Genomic DNA, 16856 nt, shown 5'->3' on the forward strand with positions numbered 1-16856 from the left:
CTTTTTTTTTTTTTTAATCTCTTTAGTTCACCAGATCACAGAGCCATGGGCAGGTTGCTTGCTCTGCTGTTTCCAGGATGGAATTCAGCTGAGCAGCAGGAGAAGGGCAGGGCTGATTCTTAAACTGGCCTCTGGGTGCAGCTGATTTAATTAAACCAGGGCTTTTGTCTATGTTCTGAAGAGTGCGCCTGCTCCTCTGCCTTTCTCCTTTGTGCTGAGGAGCCCAGGGAATGGCAGAAATAGAAATGGCAACACTTAGTCTGCCCTCTGAACACTGGCTTCTGCAGACCAAGCCGCTGAGATAAAAGAGAACATCCTCATTTGCAAGAGAATATTCATCTTTAAGAAGTCTCATGAAGATTTCAGAGCTACATAAGATAAAACAAAAAATATCACATTCATATGTCTAATCTCCTGTTTTCATAAACTGCCTTGTTAATCCACTTAATTAGGGTAGGGCATGGGGATTTTAGAATTTCCTTAGTCTCTTAGCTTTGACACTTCTCACCTGCTGCCTGGCTGTGAAATCAGCTCTGTCTCCCCTAAGGGTGGGAGAAACCTCTGACCAATGCCAGCCTCCCCTGAATGCACAGTGGGGACTCAGTTTCTCGGACTGAATGCCTGGGGAGCTCTGAAGCACAGGGTTCTACTGTACCTGTTAGGGGTCTGTCTGGGAGAGGAAAGTTTCAGGGAGTATTGACTCAGGTGTGGGCAAGGATAATGGGTGCTGTCGTGCCCACAGAGTAGCAGTAGGAGGAAGTGGTCACCACCCGCAGGCAGTATAGCCCAGGGAGAACTGGAACCTGGAAGAGCGCCCCCTAGCGGGAGCTGTCACCGTGGAATCCAGGAAGGGAAAAAGCAGGGGAAAAAAGGCTCTTCTTTCTCCTCCTGCCTTTGATCTCCTGCTGGTGCTTCCCATTGGCCAAACCCATCCCAACCAGCAAGGGAGCCTAGGTGGTAAAGTTTGTATAGGTTAGCGTCACAGAGAACAGAGGAGAGCAGAACAGAATGGAAAATGGATCTAGGGATCAACAGTGAACAACAAGTATGACCATTTTCAGACCTGTGGTGTGAATGGTAGGGGCCCACCAGGGCCACCTTGTGGATTTATGCAGGGTTGTGAGTGGGAGGGGTGAGTCGGCTCCCTCACCCTCCCACCCCCATCTAAGGACCTTCCTCATTCTTATCTTTCCTAAATGACAGAGACCACCTGGGGTACCCCATAATTCCCAGCCACAGAGCCAATGGAGGAACAGTCTCAACTTCCCTTTTTCTTCTGTCTTATAACTCCGGGAACCCCAAATATGTTGTAGTATACAACCAGTGGCAGCAGGCACAGTGGGATGGCCAAGCGGGGACCTAGCTCTGGCCCAGAATCCAAGATCAGGCCGGGGAGGTTGATCTTCCTTCTCAAAGCCCTTGTACAACCCCCATAGCACAGGAGAGGTAGAACTTCTAGAAGTGGTCATGGCTCTCTGCTCTCAGAGAACAAGAAATACTATCTGTTACTGTCTAACCTTAGTCCCCTAAAGTATATGTCATGGACGCCAAGTCCAACAAGATGCTCTAAGAACAAATAAACTTGAGAAACCCATATACTCTTTCTAGGAAAATTGAGATACATCTTAGCACATTAAAGACCCTGAGAAGTCCTGCAATAAAGAAATCTGTTTAATGTTCTTTATTTTAGGGGCTTTGACCATAAAGTCCTTCCTTTGAAACACCTATACTCATCCCTTGAACCACTTTGAGAAAGGCTTGTTGAACCAGGAGCCAGTCAATGGGGTCACAGGCATCAGTGACTAGAGTTTGGAGAGGACGTAGATTACTCAGACATGGTAACCATACCTCTTGCCAAAAGTGGACCTTAATTAAGCAAGCATCTCCAGGTTATGTTTTTCAAATGGGTTATTTTTAAGACTAGAATAACAATTTCATTTTATGGCATGTTAATTTTTGTTATTTCAGCCCAGCCACAGAGCCAATATTATGGCCATCTATAACCACAGTAACTCTAGTACCTTTATGCCAACGTTTGAAATATAAATCGTCGAAATATTCCAGTCGAGATTAAGTATCACAGCATCGTAGGGCAGGGTGGATAAAGGCATGAAATCTGGCACCAGCCCTCTGGCTCAGTAAATGCCTGTCATGATCATCATTACCACCATCACCATTGTCATCATCCTCTAATCCTTTAGGTGCCATGACCTTGCTTGTAAGTTCCTGTTGAGCAGGTGTCAGTGCCAAACCACTGAACCTCCCTATCCCCCTAGTGCCAGGAAAGCAGGCTTTTAGGGAACACAAAGTAAAAGATGAACACTCTGGCCTTGCTGAGAACTTGGAGCGATTTCATATTGCTTTGTCTTGGGAGAGAAAGTAAGGAACGTTAGTGGATGACCATGACAGTGACAAAACAACAAGGTGCTATTAAGTTGATACAACCATAGGGTATGACGATGCTGAGTGTTGCATGTTTCTGGAAATATCAAGGTCCTGAGACCAAAGATATGTCAGGTCATGTTTAACTGTTGCCACACTTAAGTTATTCATTTCATTTAAATTTCAAATTTAGTTTCATTGTGCAAAGCTATAAGTTTATGTTTTTAATTATCTTTTCAAAATGAATTCCCCTTTTTTTGGTGTGGGTACCAAAAGTGTAATATCCAAACTCAGACTGTGGTGGCCATCGCTCTGATCTCTTCCTCCTCTCTCCTCTCCTCTCCTCTTCCTCCTCCTCCCCCTCCTCCCTTTCCTTTCCCACCTCCTCCTCCTCTTCTCCTCTTATTCTATTTTCCTCTCTCTCTCTCTCTTCAATTTTTCTTCCCCTCTGAAGATAAGTTTTTCAACCTCACAACTTTTGGGAGACAAATTTTTAATGATTTCTCCACTCAAATAGCTTTGAAATATTCATCATTTCCTTCATGTGACAAACAATAAAGTGTTTCTTGTTTTGAAGATAAGGAATAAATGGCTATATTAAACTGTGAAGATCTTTTAGAAACAGAAGTTCTCTAATACTTGCATAGGACAAAGAAATATAAAGCTAAGGGCAAAGTGAAATAAGGCAGTTAGTTACCAGCAGACATTTGACTCATGACCCCTGTATGACCGATGAATCACCCAACTTGATGTCCGCTATGTCAGTCACTGCTGGAAGCTCCCACAGCTAATTGTGCCTGGTGATGCACAGTCAAATTTGCTCTCATCAAACCTGCACCTGCCTTTGCTCCACTCTGAAATGTTTGGTAAAATTGCCAGTTTTCATGCAGATGCATGAATCATGCCAAGGAATTGACTGAGTTGGAGCATCTCAGGATTCTTTGCCCTCCTCACCAACACTCAGCATTGCTCAGTGCAAATGACCATGCATCATCTGTGTGCACTGCTCTTGGCTTGCCTAACTCTGCTATATTTTTAACTCAAGTTAAAGGAACTGTTAAAGGAGTGACCGTGCATATCATTCAAGTCAACTCTAAATGGCTGTGATTACATGTTTAGAGCTTTATATACATTGATTAAACCTCATGAACCAGTTTAAGTAATTACCTTCTCTAGATACATTTAGTTCCTTGTGTTGTCCACTGTTTCATCATGTTATTAATTAGGCTGAAGGAGCATTTGTTTCACTCAGCCTGTCCTTAGCCTGAATTATTCCAACGATTTTACTTTCTGTTTGCCCACTTTTATGAGAATCACCTTATAAACTCGTAAGCCAAAGTAACTTCCTTTAATTTTCCCTCAAATTACTTCCTTTATCTTATTTTCTCTTTAATCTTCAGGAGCTCTCAAAAAACTGTCTTTATTGATCATAGATTTTATATGCTTCTCAACATCACACTATTTTCTAAAAAATAAGGTATTTTCCTACTACATACTTCAGGTTCATTTTCATTCCCTTAACCTGATTCAAGCAACTTCACGGTACTTAATCAGAGATAATTCACGCAAAATTTGTAATCGTTTTAAATTAATTTCACCTCTTTCATGTTTTCTGTATTTTTCCAAATTACTAATGCCAACCAAAATTTTTATTGGAAAAACTACATCATGAGTTTTTCTCTTTGTTTCCTCTATCTTGATAATTGTGGTTGTTATAGTCCCTGGACAAATTCACAATTTATGTAGCTGATGTCATGTATTCTTGTACTATTTTATCGTATTTTTAAAATTTACATACTACTTTTTTTTTGCAGGAAAGGTTGGGGGAAGAGGAGGTGTGGTTGACAGTGAGGGGGTGGCAAGACCTTATGCTACCACCACTTAAGTGTGAAGAATGTTTATAAATGGGGGGCTCCCTGTCTCTTTCTCCCAATGTTGAGTCTAGTTCTCTCTCACTCCCCTGAATTATGGCATCCTCTGAAGGGGCCCCACCAGTCCTGGGTCCACAGACCTGAGCTCAAAGGCCATGCCTCCTCTATAGGTGTACCTGGCGGCAGGTACCGTGTATGGACTTGAAGGCCAGCTGAGTGAGCTAGAGGATGCTGCCCGCTGCATCCACAGTGGCACTGATGAGACTGAACTGGCAGATCTGGAGGACCAAGTAGCCACGGCAGCAGCCCGGGTCCACCATGCTGAGATCCAGGTAAGAACTCTCCTCTCTGCCTAGATAGAGAACTACCGGGCAAAAGGAGAGAGCACCCCATCTTACAAAAGAATCATTTCAAAGCCTTTATATCTATCAGTTCCTGCTACCTCCAGCAGACTTTTCGTGGGCATGGTCCTTCCAGGTGGATTCCACCAAAGCCTCCTTTTTTAAAGTGCAGGCTTCCTCTCCCCAAATTATGACCTTGATAATATATCTCTTTAAAACCTATGCCATTTTCCTCTTTGACAAATTCTCTGACCCTTGCTATAGAGGTTCCCATTCCATCCCAAGACCACCCTTCCCTAACCTTTATCACACTGTTTTTTTAAAAAAAAATTTATTTGGTTGTGCTACGTCTTACTTGCCGCAGGTGGGCTTCTTAGTTATGGCATGCGAACTCTCAGTTGCGGCATGCATGTGCGATCTAGTTCCCCGACCAGGGATCGAACCCCGGGCCCCTGCATTGGGAGCGCGGAGTCTTATCCACTGCGCCACCAGGGAAGTCCCATCACACTGTTGATTACCTATTTAATGCCAGGTTTCCCCACGATAGAAAAAGCTCCTTGAGGACAGGACTCTAGCTATCTAGCTTAACACAATAACTCCAGTGCCTAGCATAACACCTCACACAGGTTTGGGCCTCAATAAAAATGAGATGAATAAATAAATGAAAAACGAAGTGTAGATTTCTTAGACCAATATTTTTCATGATTTAGATATGGCTGTTTTAGAACTAATTACTATATTATCTATAACTTTCTGAAGATGCTTGTTTGCAGTTTTCATGGATATTCTCTTGGCCTCTGACTCTGGATCAAAATGGACTGTGGACTAAGTAACTGATTCTCAAACTGGGGTCCATGGACATATACATACTCAGGGACCCACGAGAAATGCTGGTCTCTGCAGCATAAGCTCAGTGTAGACCCCTGGTTCACTGCTATTTCTGTAGACCCTGCATCTTAAAACTGCATCCTCTGGAGAATGGGGATCTATTGAAACCATCTCTGGATAGAGAAGATGACAGTTTTGGGAAATAATTTTTTTTATAAGTTTATTTATTTATTTTTGGCTGTGTTGGGCCTTTGTTGCTATGCGCGGGCTTCCTCTAGTTGCAGCGAGGGGCTACTCTTTGTTGCGGTACGTGGGCTTCTCATTGAGGTGGCTTCTCTTGTCACAGAGTATGGGCTCTAGGCACGTGGGCTTCAGTAGTTGTGGTGCACAGGCTCAGTAGTTGTGGCTCGTGGGCTCTAGAGCACAGGCTCAGTAGTTGTGGCACACAGGCTTAGTTGCTCCGCGGCATGTGGGATCTTCCCGGACCAGGGCTTAAACCTGGGTCCCCTGCATTGGCAGGCAGATTCCTAACCACTGCACCACCAGGGAAGTCTGATGATTATTTTTTAAATAAATATTTTTATCTTAAAGAATCAAAAATCACAACAGCTGCTCATATTATTCAGCACTCTTGAGAATGGGTGGGAACCAGTTCTGTGCTAGGAATGGCCCAGGAATGGTCTCATCACAGATGGCCCTGTTGACTGTTTATTACCAGCCAAGCATGGCTGAAGAGCAACTCTCCTCAAAAATCATTTCCCACAAATGCCACTCAACATTTAATCAATTTATAGTTAATGTTATATGAAATAGAATCAAATCATTTGTTTTCTGGGGGTATATTTTGCAGCAAATACTTCTTGAATGGTTTAGCAGGAAGTAATATTGTTTATGGGTGTTTGGGAGGGTTTTATTGGATAATTAGTTATTCATGTTTCCAAATTTTTCTAGGCTTAAATTATTGGAGCCATGTTTTATGGCAGAAAATCCTGGAGTCCAAAATGTCCATTTTCCATGTGTTTGAATGTGCCTATTAATTTATCATTCGTTGTTAAACATTATAATAATATCATTAATAATACCTAATATTCAGTGAGTCTTACTGTGGGCCAGAAGTTGGGCTTAACCCTTGAACTCATTATTGTATTTAATCCTTTCAGCATCCCCATGAGGTGTCTATTGTTATTCTTCCCTTTTTATATCTGGAGAAAAGGAGGCTCAGAATGGTTAAACCGAAGTCAAATAGCTAAAAAGTGATGAAGCCAGGATTTTAAACCTAAGTCTTTCTGGCCTCAGAGCCCAAATTCTTCACCAGTCTGTGCTGTGTGGTTTCCTGAAAAATGTGCTTGTCCTGCCCTCAGGTATATATCCACTTGCATAAGAGTCCTTACTTTGCATGGGAGGTTGTCAACCTTGCCATCATCTTTACGGCTCTTTTCAATGTGGGAACCTTTATTAGTGTGGAGACTCTCCTTGTCCTACAGTTGCTGCCAGAGAAGGAAGATTAATTCCTTGTTATCTGTTCTTGTCCAAAGCAGAGTCTCACAGAAGATGTCACAGAGGGTATCCTGCAGGATGGTAGGAGGGTCCCCGAATTGTGTTCTTAGATTAGGTCAGATTCTAGGGTTGCTTTCACCTTGGAGTTAACCTTTGGGACTCCAAGGTGAAAGCAACCCTAGAATCTGACCTAATCTGACAGGATTGCCTGGTGCTGAAGCCAACTGCGGATGATACACGGGCAGCGTGCTAAGGATGCTGTCCACTGCGTCCTGAAGGGTCATCTCTGTGGGCATTCCTGGGGAAGGTCTCTCTTAACTCTAAATATCAAGAAAAGCTATTCTTCTGAGTACTTGGTCTTTATCTTGTGGACACAGAGTCGTAAAATGACCTTTTTGCTTTGGCTCCCAGGAAACCCAGAGCAGAATTGGTCATCCCCTTCTAGCAAGTGTAAGGGTCACTGGATATGCAGCCTTAGGAATTAATGGAACACAGATACAACGTGATAGATGGATGGACGGATAGATAGAGAGATAAACAAAATGTAGGCAAAATCAGCCCTCGGCAGTCTCCTTTCCTCTTTCTGCATCCTTTGCCCTGTGGACTAAAACTGGGAAAATTAACCCTCCTTATTCTAGAGCCTGGCAGTCAGCAAATCAGGAGGTCAGCAACTTGCTCTCCCACTGACCTGTCTCCCAGGGCCCTCTGAGCAAAGCCCTCCATCAAAACTGCTTCCAGGAAAGAATGTGGGCATCTAACCTACATCAGTTACAAATGACTGATAAAAGTTTATGCAATTTATTGGTCTATAAACCAAAGGAACACCGTTCTCAGTATGAAATTTGAGGAATGAGAATAGGAAGGCATCTGGGGGCTAGGAAGGGACAGGGGTTGCACAGTGGCCCCTTCTGGGGGCTGCTGGGCAGCTTGGATTCTTTCACCAGCTGCCACAGTCTTGGCCTTTATCTGCCTCCTCCTCCTTATCTGAGTAAGACTGCCGCTCCTCCGGGATAGGGGAAGTATCTCCCATATTTGCTGACCTTTCAGACCTTCTCTCTGCGCTTCTTATAGCAGCTATCCCAATGGGCTTTGTCCAAAGAAGCCCTCAGTAAATGGCAGCAGAATTAGAATTCGTCTTGTGCAGCGCAAAATAGCTTAGGGACAGGGGAGGCAATGGAGATGTCAGGGCGGAGGCACACACATTGGCAGCAGGGCCCACTTTCAGGTTTCCTGTCTGATTCCCCAGCAACACTCAGGCTGTGCCATCTCAGCAGGATGGCTGTGATCCCAGCCTCCTCCAGTGTCCCCCATGCCAGGCCTTGGCAAGGCCTCTGAGAAGGGGGCAACGTGGCAAGATCACGAGCAGTAGCATTAATGCTGAGCTCTGCTGTGAGATGTTGGGTGTGTCACTCATCCCTGTAAGCCACAGTTTCCCCATCTGTAAAACCAAGAGAATGGTACCCATGTCACAGGATTATGAATGAAGCATGAGTGAGTTCATGTGTTTAAAGCACTCAGCATGGCAACGGCACATAGTAATGCCCTTTCCTAAGAGGAGGGACCGTGTTTTCTTCACCCCTGGGGACATGGATGGACCGGGGTTCTTTCCGGGTGCTGAGTGGGCTCTTGTTCTCTATATCTACCTTAAGACATTGTTGGAAAAAAATATGAGTTCCTTCTGACCTACTGATGTTATAGTAAAGGAAACTGATGCCCAGAGAGAGGAGGGAGTTTCTCAAGGCCACTTGGCCTCTTAATAGAGGAAATGGACTTGAACCAGGGGCTGCTGGGCTTCCCTCCTAAGACCTGGTGCTGTGGTTTTGGATTCAGGGAGTCACAGAAGAAGGAAGCAGGACCTATAAATCATAATTGCTTTTCAAAGCTCACATCGTGTTGTCTCCCTGGGAAGCCTTCCCTCACGCCCACCCCCACCCCTATGCTGAGCCAGATGGCCCCGGGCCATCATGCCCATCGTGCCCTGGGCTTCCGTTTATCCGTAGGGGACCTCTGACAGGGGTGACATGCTCTAGAGCTAACAACTGGAAAATTAAATTTACAAAGAAAGGCCTGTGGTTTATTTTCTCACTACAGTACGAAATAGAGAAGTGCTTGGTGGAAGCTGAAGGAGTGAATGAATGAATGAGCATATATCAAAGCAGATTTGTTCTTTATAGAGTCATAATACTTTTAACAAAGATTCTCCCCCTCCTGGGCTTTCTCCCTACTGATTCTGCCTTTCTGTTGCATTAAGATTTCTGATATTGAGAGCCGGATTTCAGCCCTGACCATTGCAGGATTAAACATAGCACCCTGTGGGCGCCTCACAAGAAAACGAGATCAGAAGCAAAGGAACCAGGTGCGTTTGTCCCTCACTCCCTCTGCTGGAATATTGCACGACCTGGAAAATGTAGAAGATAAAACATCTCCAGCTTTGCGAAGGTGTACTGATTCCTGTGTTCTGTTTATAGGTACAAACCATAGACACATCAAGGCAGCAGAGGAGGAAACTCCCTGCTCCACCGGTGAAAGGTATGCTTAAACCAAACCACAGAGCCACCAAAGCATTAAGCCTGACTCACTCACTCAGAGTAACTCAGAGACCTGAGTTTGAGGACCAGATCTAATGGGGTGTTCTCACCCAGAATTGCCCTTGTGGAGAGTCTGTCTTGACTTGAATTCCTCCAAGAGGCACACCCTGGGACAAAGATGTGATTTGGGAGGTAATTCCAAGAAACACTGATAAGGGAAGAAAGAAAAGATTCAGGGAAGGAAATTAAGCCAATATAATGTACTTTAATTCGTAGTTTGCTGCTTTGGGCAAATGAGGCTAACCCCTGCTGAGGACTTCTGGGAGACGGTTATCAACTGCACCTCAGAGTTTCCATCTCAAAGAATAGGAAGATGAGATATTTCAACTCTCGTCTTTGCTTGAAGGTTATTTCTGGTGGGGGCATTAACTCCCTGGTACTTCTGACCCACCCCATCATTCATGGGCCAAGAGAGACTGGAGATGCCTGTAGTAGGATGCTGTCAGAGTGGGCTGGAATGGTGACTGTCAGGGAGATGTGGGAAGGACACCAAAATCATGTAACAAAGAGCCCAACCTAGAGGGATTCCAGCAATGCCAGTCCTTATCACCCTTATCTACTGGACATTTCCAACAATTTCCCTAGATTCAGAAGCCACAGAATGATGATGCCAAACTAGAAATTTAGACCTGCAAATTAGAAGAGTAGAAAGTCAGAAGATATATAATTGAGTCCTGGTTCCACCATTCATTGTTCAACAAATGTTTACTCAGTGCCTACTTTATATTCCCCAGAGCCCTAAACAGTTAAAATATATTACAGATCCACAATCCCTTACTTGAAACCCTTGGGTCAATGTATGTTTCAGAATTATTTGGACTTTAGAAAGGTAATATGGTACATGTACTGTGTATTTCATGACAGCCCGCTCTCATGGCATCTGGAGTAGTGTCTGATAAACACATTAATATCCCTGCAGCAAAGCGTGACAACGTTCATGCTCCATGAGAGGGACAAGGACTTGAAATGGCCACTTATCAGTTTAAGTCAGGTTTTGCCATCAGGCAATTCTGACTCCAAAGTTGTAAAGATTTGCTGTTTTTAGAGCCTTTTATATTTCAGAATTGCAAATAAGAGTTTGTAGACTGTATTGGATTATCTCCAAGCTACCTTTGCCTAGAAAGCCACCAATGATGCCTTGATTTATTTGGTCCACCAATAAATAAATAAATAAACAGAACAAAAAGTTTCCACAGTCAGACCTATGGACCAGAATGAGATGCCAGTCTAGAACAAAAATCTGGGTAATCTGGACACCTGGTCTTTCTTCCTTAACCATCAGTCCAACTTCTGGATAATACTTATTCCTATGTATTTCCTTTTAGCTGAAAAAACTGAGGCATCTTCAGCGACCACCATTAAAACATTTAACCGCAACTTCATTCTCCAAGACTCCTCAACAAACAGGACTAAAGAAAGGAAAAGCACTACCAAGGATTTGATAGTAAGTCATATCTATCTTAACGCCAATTACTGTCACTGTTGATGGCACCTCCATTCTGTAGCCCTTCTTTCTGTAGGTCCCCAGTCAGAGCCCCAAGAAGCATCCTTCCTGCATGATCTCATGGTCTGTTGGTTGGGTGGTGGGGGTCCTTACATTGCTAACCTCTTGGGTATGTGGATACATCCTGTCAATTATATCTCCAGCTCCTTGTATGAACCAGATTTAATATAAGAGAAATAAAAATATGTAGACAGAAATATACGGTCTGATTGAGGTATAAGAGTTTTTATTCTGTTTTTGATTCATATTCACTCTTCCTTAAATTTCTTCTAAGCCATTAATTACTTGTGTTTCAGAAAAAATGTCAGCAGCTGCCCAAAAATGCGGCAAAGGAAGGGACAGTGGATAATTTGCATAAACCTGGAGATCATATAAGAGGGCTAAGGGATTATTACCCTAACACCAACATATGCTTCAGAATTTTGCAAATGCTTGATGCTGCTTATATGGGAGGTGAAGACCCAGCTAAACTGCCTCAGTGATACCAGTTATGCAGAGGGGGCAGACAATGGCTGGGTGACAAGATTGAAGCAACGAAAGGCAAAACTTATTCTGTTGCCTTTTACGCATCACCTGTCACTCCCTTCCCATTCCTCCCCCTCATGTCCCTGTGTCACGAGCACAGAAGCACCAGATAATGGCATAATGGTGGGCATGCCCTTTTGAATTACAAGTTACTGCATCTCTTAGGTACCATATGGCAACAGTGCTGCCCACTGCCTTTGCTTCATTGGCCAGCCGTTACCCCTGACCTTTCAAAGTCCAATTACCTGGCTCCTGGCTGTTACTTCAAAGAGCTAAAAAGAAGCATTATAACACTAAAAGGGCAGACCACTAGGGCCAGGGAAGGAGTCTGTTATAAATAAGATAGTTAAAAATAAATTACCTTAAGGGAAAGTGGAGGGTGGGGGGGAGGGATAAATTAGGAGTTTGGGATTAACTAATATATATAAAATAGATAACCAACAAAGACCTACTGTATAGCACAGGGAACTATACTCAATATTTTGTTAACAACCTATAAGGGAAAAGAATCTGAAAAAGAATATATATGTGTGTGTGTGTGTGTGTGTGTGTGTGTGTGTGTGTGTGTGTATATGTATCTGAATCACTTTGCTGTACACCTGAAACTAACACAACATTGTAAATCAACTCTACGTCAACAAAAATTTTTAAAATAAAAAAATTTTAAAGGATAAAGCTCCAGATACCCCTCTCTTAAAAAATAAAATAATAAATAAATTACCTTCCATAGATGTGGAACATAGATCAGTGGTTGCCAGGGACTCTGGGGAGGGAGAATAGGAAGAAATGCTTAATGGGTAAGAGGTTTTACTTTAGAGTGATGGTATATTTTGAAACTTGATAGAGGCGGTGGTTGTGCAACATTGTGAATGTACTAAATGCCACTGAATTGTTCATTTTTAAATGGTTAATTTTATGTTTTGTAAATTTCACCTCAATAAATTATTTCTTAAATAAATTAACTTTAAATAACACTGAGAGGGTAAAAATGAAAGAATAGACAACATTCTATGCTAAATAAATGCAAACAAAAAAGAAAAGGCAAGAATACTACTTTCAAACAAAGTAGAATTCAAGGCAAGAAGCACACAGTAGAAACAGGGAGGGAGGATGTTTTAGATACTGATAAAATAAAGTAGGTAAATCATGAGACTTTCTTGAATTGGCAAAACAATAGAGCAACGCAATCTAATGTGCCATGGCTGGTGACTTTAAAATTCCCTTATCAGCCCTTGGAAGCCCAGTACACCAGAAATAAATACAAATTAGATAATTTGAATAGTGTAATTATTAAGCTTTAATTAAGAGGGACTTCCCTGATGGTCCATTGGTAAAGAATCCACCTTATGAAATAATGGAAATGTTCTATATCTGCAGTGCCCAATATGGTAGCCACCAGCCAGAAGTGGCTACTGAGCTCTTGAAATGTGGCTACTGCCTTGGAGGAACTGATTTTTAAATTTTATTTAATTTTAATTAATCTAGGGCTTCCCTGGTAGCGCAGTGGTTAAGAATCTGCCTGCCAATGCAGGGGACACGGGTTCGAGCCCTAGTCTGGGAAGATCCCACATGCTGCGGGGCAACTAAGCCCGTGAGCCACAACTACTGAGCCTGTGCTCTAGAGCCCACGAGCTACAACTACTGAGCCGCGTACCACAACTACTGAAGCCCATGCGCCTAGAGCCCATGCTCCACAATAAGAGAAGCCACCACAATAAGAAGCCTGTGCATCCCAACAAAGAGTAGCCCCTGCTTACCACAACTAGAGAAAGCCTGCGTGCAGCAACGAAGACCCAATGCAGCCAAAAATAAAATATAAATAAATTAAAAAAAAATTAATCTAAATGTAAACAGCCACTTGTGGCTAGTGTCTACCATATTGGATAAAGCAAATCTAGAAAATTAGAACAAAAGTTAAAATAGTCAGAAACGCTACTCAGAAGTTTTAAAGCATGTGCACCCACATACACAAGTATACACACACACAACGTGCACATCTCACACATATTTCCAAGTAACTATTGGATTAAAGAAAAAAGCTAATCCACAGAGCATTACAAAATGAAGACATTACATATATCAAAACAAATGGGATACATACAGAACCACACTGAGTCAAATTCACAGTATTATATCTTTTCTTCATTATTAAAGAAGGAAGAAGCAAAACAAATGAACTAGACTTTGAATCTCAGACATCAAAGATAAATGCATAAACTAATTAAAACCAAAAAGCTATAGAAATGATCATAAATCCAAGAGCTTATTCTTTGGAAAGATAGAGAAATTTTTGTTATCCAATTCAAGAAAAAAAACCCAAGAAATAAAAAAATAAGAGATGCGAATTTTTTATTTAAATATACAATGTGATGTAAATCTGTGCTAATAAATTTTAAAGTCTTAGTTCTAGTAAAATCAGGATCAAATCAGAATATCAGTAAAAACTGACTTAAATAAAATTTTAAAATTTATTAAAACTTCAAAAAAGCTTCTCTGGCCAAAAGGTTTTGCTGATTAATTTTTATGAGCTAATTCTCATGCAATATGAAATATTCCAGAGGATTAAAAAATTTCAAAACTAAAAAATTCAAGTTGTAAAGCTGTTAAAACCCCAACAGCTAAAGGGCTGACAGGGCTGGTAAGTATGTACACATCTTACACACACAGGCACAAACAGACACATACAAACCACACACCAATAGTACTTCTTCAGAGAGATGAGGCATGCTAAATAAAAATTAGCAAACTAAATGCAGCAGTACATTAAATAATAAATTACCAGGTAAATTTTACAGGAATCCACCAATACCTTTAATATTGAGAAACTGATTAATAAATCCGACCAACAGTTCATTTCTTTCCAAATTAATTTATAGTTTAATGCAATTCTCATAAAATTCTCAGTGGGATTTTCTTGGAACTAAAGTTCATGTAAGAATAAATCAGAAAGAATAGACAAGAGCATTTTGCAAAATTAAAGTGATTCTCCTGCCAGATTTTAAAACCAATTAAAAGTTGTACAGAAACTGATGATTAATGAAATAGAATAGAAAGCTCAGAAATAGGTACAGGCACATATGAAAATGTGTTATATGACTTTTTAAGCATTAGGAACCAGTAGAGGAGGTATAGATTATTTTTTTTAAAAACTCTGCTTGGGAAATTAGCCAACGGGATGCAGTGGGAAGGGGATCAATTTGCCTTATTCCATACACCAAAATGAATTTCAGATGGATTAAGAAGTACATGTAAGAAATGCATCACTTTTTGAATACTGTGAAATATTTCACTGGTCAATGGGCATGAATACCTTTTACAACATAAAAAAAAGCAGCAGACGTTGTTGTTAATGGCCTCTCCTCACTTTCACCAAGTGGCTGATTGCATCTGCTCATTTTCTCCCCTCAGGAGCCCACCCTGGAGTCTGCTGTGAGGTATTAGCACCATGGAACTCCACTGCCAGTGACCCACTGCCTCCGGCCGTACACGACAGTGCCTTGACCCAACAGCCATCGAATACTGTACGGATTTCCACCTGAGGAGAGGGCGTGGCGAGGCCACAGTGCACCCCTGCACAGGGCTGTCCTGATACCTCAGCCAGAAAGCAGACCCAGACTTCAGCATCAAGGTCTTGCCTACTCTCTGCCTTAGGCTCCCAGGAGAATCCAAGACAGAAAACCAAGACGCTGGCTTCCAACAGTAGAGCTCCAGCTCAAAAGATGCATCTTTTCCCTGTTCGCTTTGCTACTGCGTGTTGTCTTTAAGACCTTTTTTTTTTTTTTCCTTTTTTAATCCCTTTGAATCAACTAGTATTACATGTCAACAATTTATCCCAAAATATATTGTTGGGGTCGGGGGATAGTGGAGGGAAGGGTATTAACATTTAACTCATCAGTTCTTATTAATCTCTCACAAGCATCTTTGTCCTACAAATGCTAAGGAGAAAAGTGAAAACCCCTGTAGTGAGCACTAGGGGCTGTCTAACTTGGGGAGCCCTCAACTCTCAAGGTGTCCCTCCAGCCACCTCCTTCCTGCTGGCTCCTAGCCCACCACACCACCAGTTCCTCCCATTGCTTTGCAGTCACAAGCCACAGGACCGAAAGCTCTGACTCACCCATGCCGGCCCATGTCCATCTGAAACAATGTCTCATCGAGAATTCAGGGTTCTTCCTTGGACTCACTGAGAGTTTCCTCGTTCTGAAGGGGGGAGGGGCTTGCAAAAGCCCACCACTGGCTTAACTTTAGCACTCTGTCTAGAATCAATAAGGTGTGGTTTAGCACTGATGCATCTAAATGAGGTTTAGGTAACTGGATTATTGCAGGATACAGCCACACAAGGAAACGCCGTCCTCCAAAATTTATTTCCCAATAAATATTCAGCAGAAGTAGTAAAATGACCTTAAAGATAAAAATGGTTAAGACCTGAGAAAACTTGCATGTCTGAATAAAGCAAGGACAAATTGAATTCAACAGACGCAAGAGCTGACACTAACTCCACGTGTGTGGTAGCATATGCATGACTATTTACAGTGTATTTATAAAAGCAAATGGAACTGGAATTTCACTCAATTAATTGAGCATTACCAACGTTTTAAAAATTTGCTCCTGATAAATTCTGAATCTGAGGAAGAAGGCAAAACATGGGAGGCAAGGGAATAGCATGACTGACGTATATTAAGTGACTGCACTGAAGGAGGCAATATTATTCTCATTTTAATCCTAATAGCAACCCTATTCAGTAGGTATCCCCACTTTTCAGATTTGGAGACTGAGGGCCAGAGTGATTAATTTGCCAAAGTCATACCTTTAAGCTAATTATAACTCGAATGCCTGACAAAGCCTCATTCTGTGTTGTTTTCCACTTCTACAATCTTTTGCTGCTGTGCACATTTCCAGACCTGACTTGCTGCTGAAATGTGTGTTATGATCCATTCCTGATGGGGGTCTACCTATCTTCTGGTAATATTCCTTGCTGATGCTGTGTATGTGTTATCCAACAGAAATGACTCCTTCGAAATAAAGTAAATCTTTGGTTTTTTGTTCTGTTGGTGTTATTAAAAGCAAACAAATACAAAATTTAAAAACACAACAAAAAGATCTGAGTTCCAAATAGAGCGTTTTCTCTAAGAGGCATGAAAAGCAACTATTGTTGTGTTACAGTGTTAAAATACTCAGTTTTCTTTGACAAAAATGTGTACTGTGTAAGCCTTGCAAAAAAACAAAAAGAAGAAGCAGCCTGCTCTATGGCATTTGAATTTTTATAAAGGTTTCCTTGTGCCAAATAAGTGCAAAGATTTAATTTACTATTAAAATCCATAAG

The 16856-nt window shown here is 41.9% G+C and overlaps 1 protein-coding gene across 3 annotated transcripts in view; it reads left to right on the top strand.

Moving 5' to 3' along the window:
- MYRIP (myosin VIIA and Rab interacting protein) overlaps positions 1-16755 on the top strand; it is a 219958-nt gene extending 203203 nt beyond the window's left edge. For all 3 annotated transcript variants that reach the window (XM_032648309.1, XM_032648310.1, XM_032648312.1), the window contains 5 exons: positions 4424-4585; positions 9171-9275; positions 9388-9448; positions 10833-10951; positions 14945-16755. In XM_032648309.1, coding sequence (XP_032504200.1) covers positions 4424-4585; positions 9171-9275; positions 9388-9448; positions 10833-10951; positions 14945-14977 — 480 coding nt within the window. In that variant the 3' untranslated portion in view covers positions 14978-16755. The remainder of the gene's footprint in view (positions 1-4423; positions 4586-9170; positions 9276-9387; positions 9449-10832; positions 10952-14944) is intronic.
- Positions 16756-16856: the final 101 nt, after the last annotated feature.

This window comes from Phocoena sinus, chromosome 11 (assembly GCF_008692025.1).
Source record: "Phocoena sinus isolate mPhoSin1 chromosome 11, mPhoSin1.pri, whole genome shotgun sequence".
Lineage (NCBI taxonomy): Eukaryota > Metazoa > Chordata > Mammalia > Artiodactyla > Phocoenidae > Phocoena > Phocoena sinus.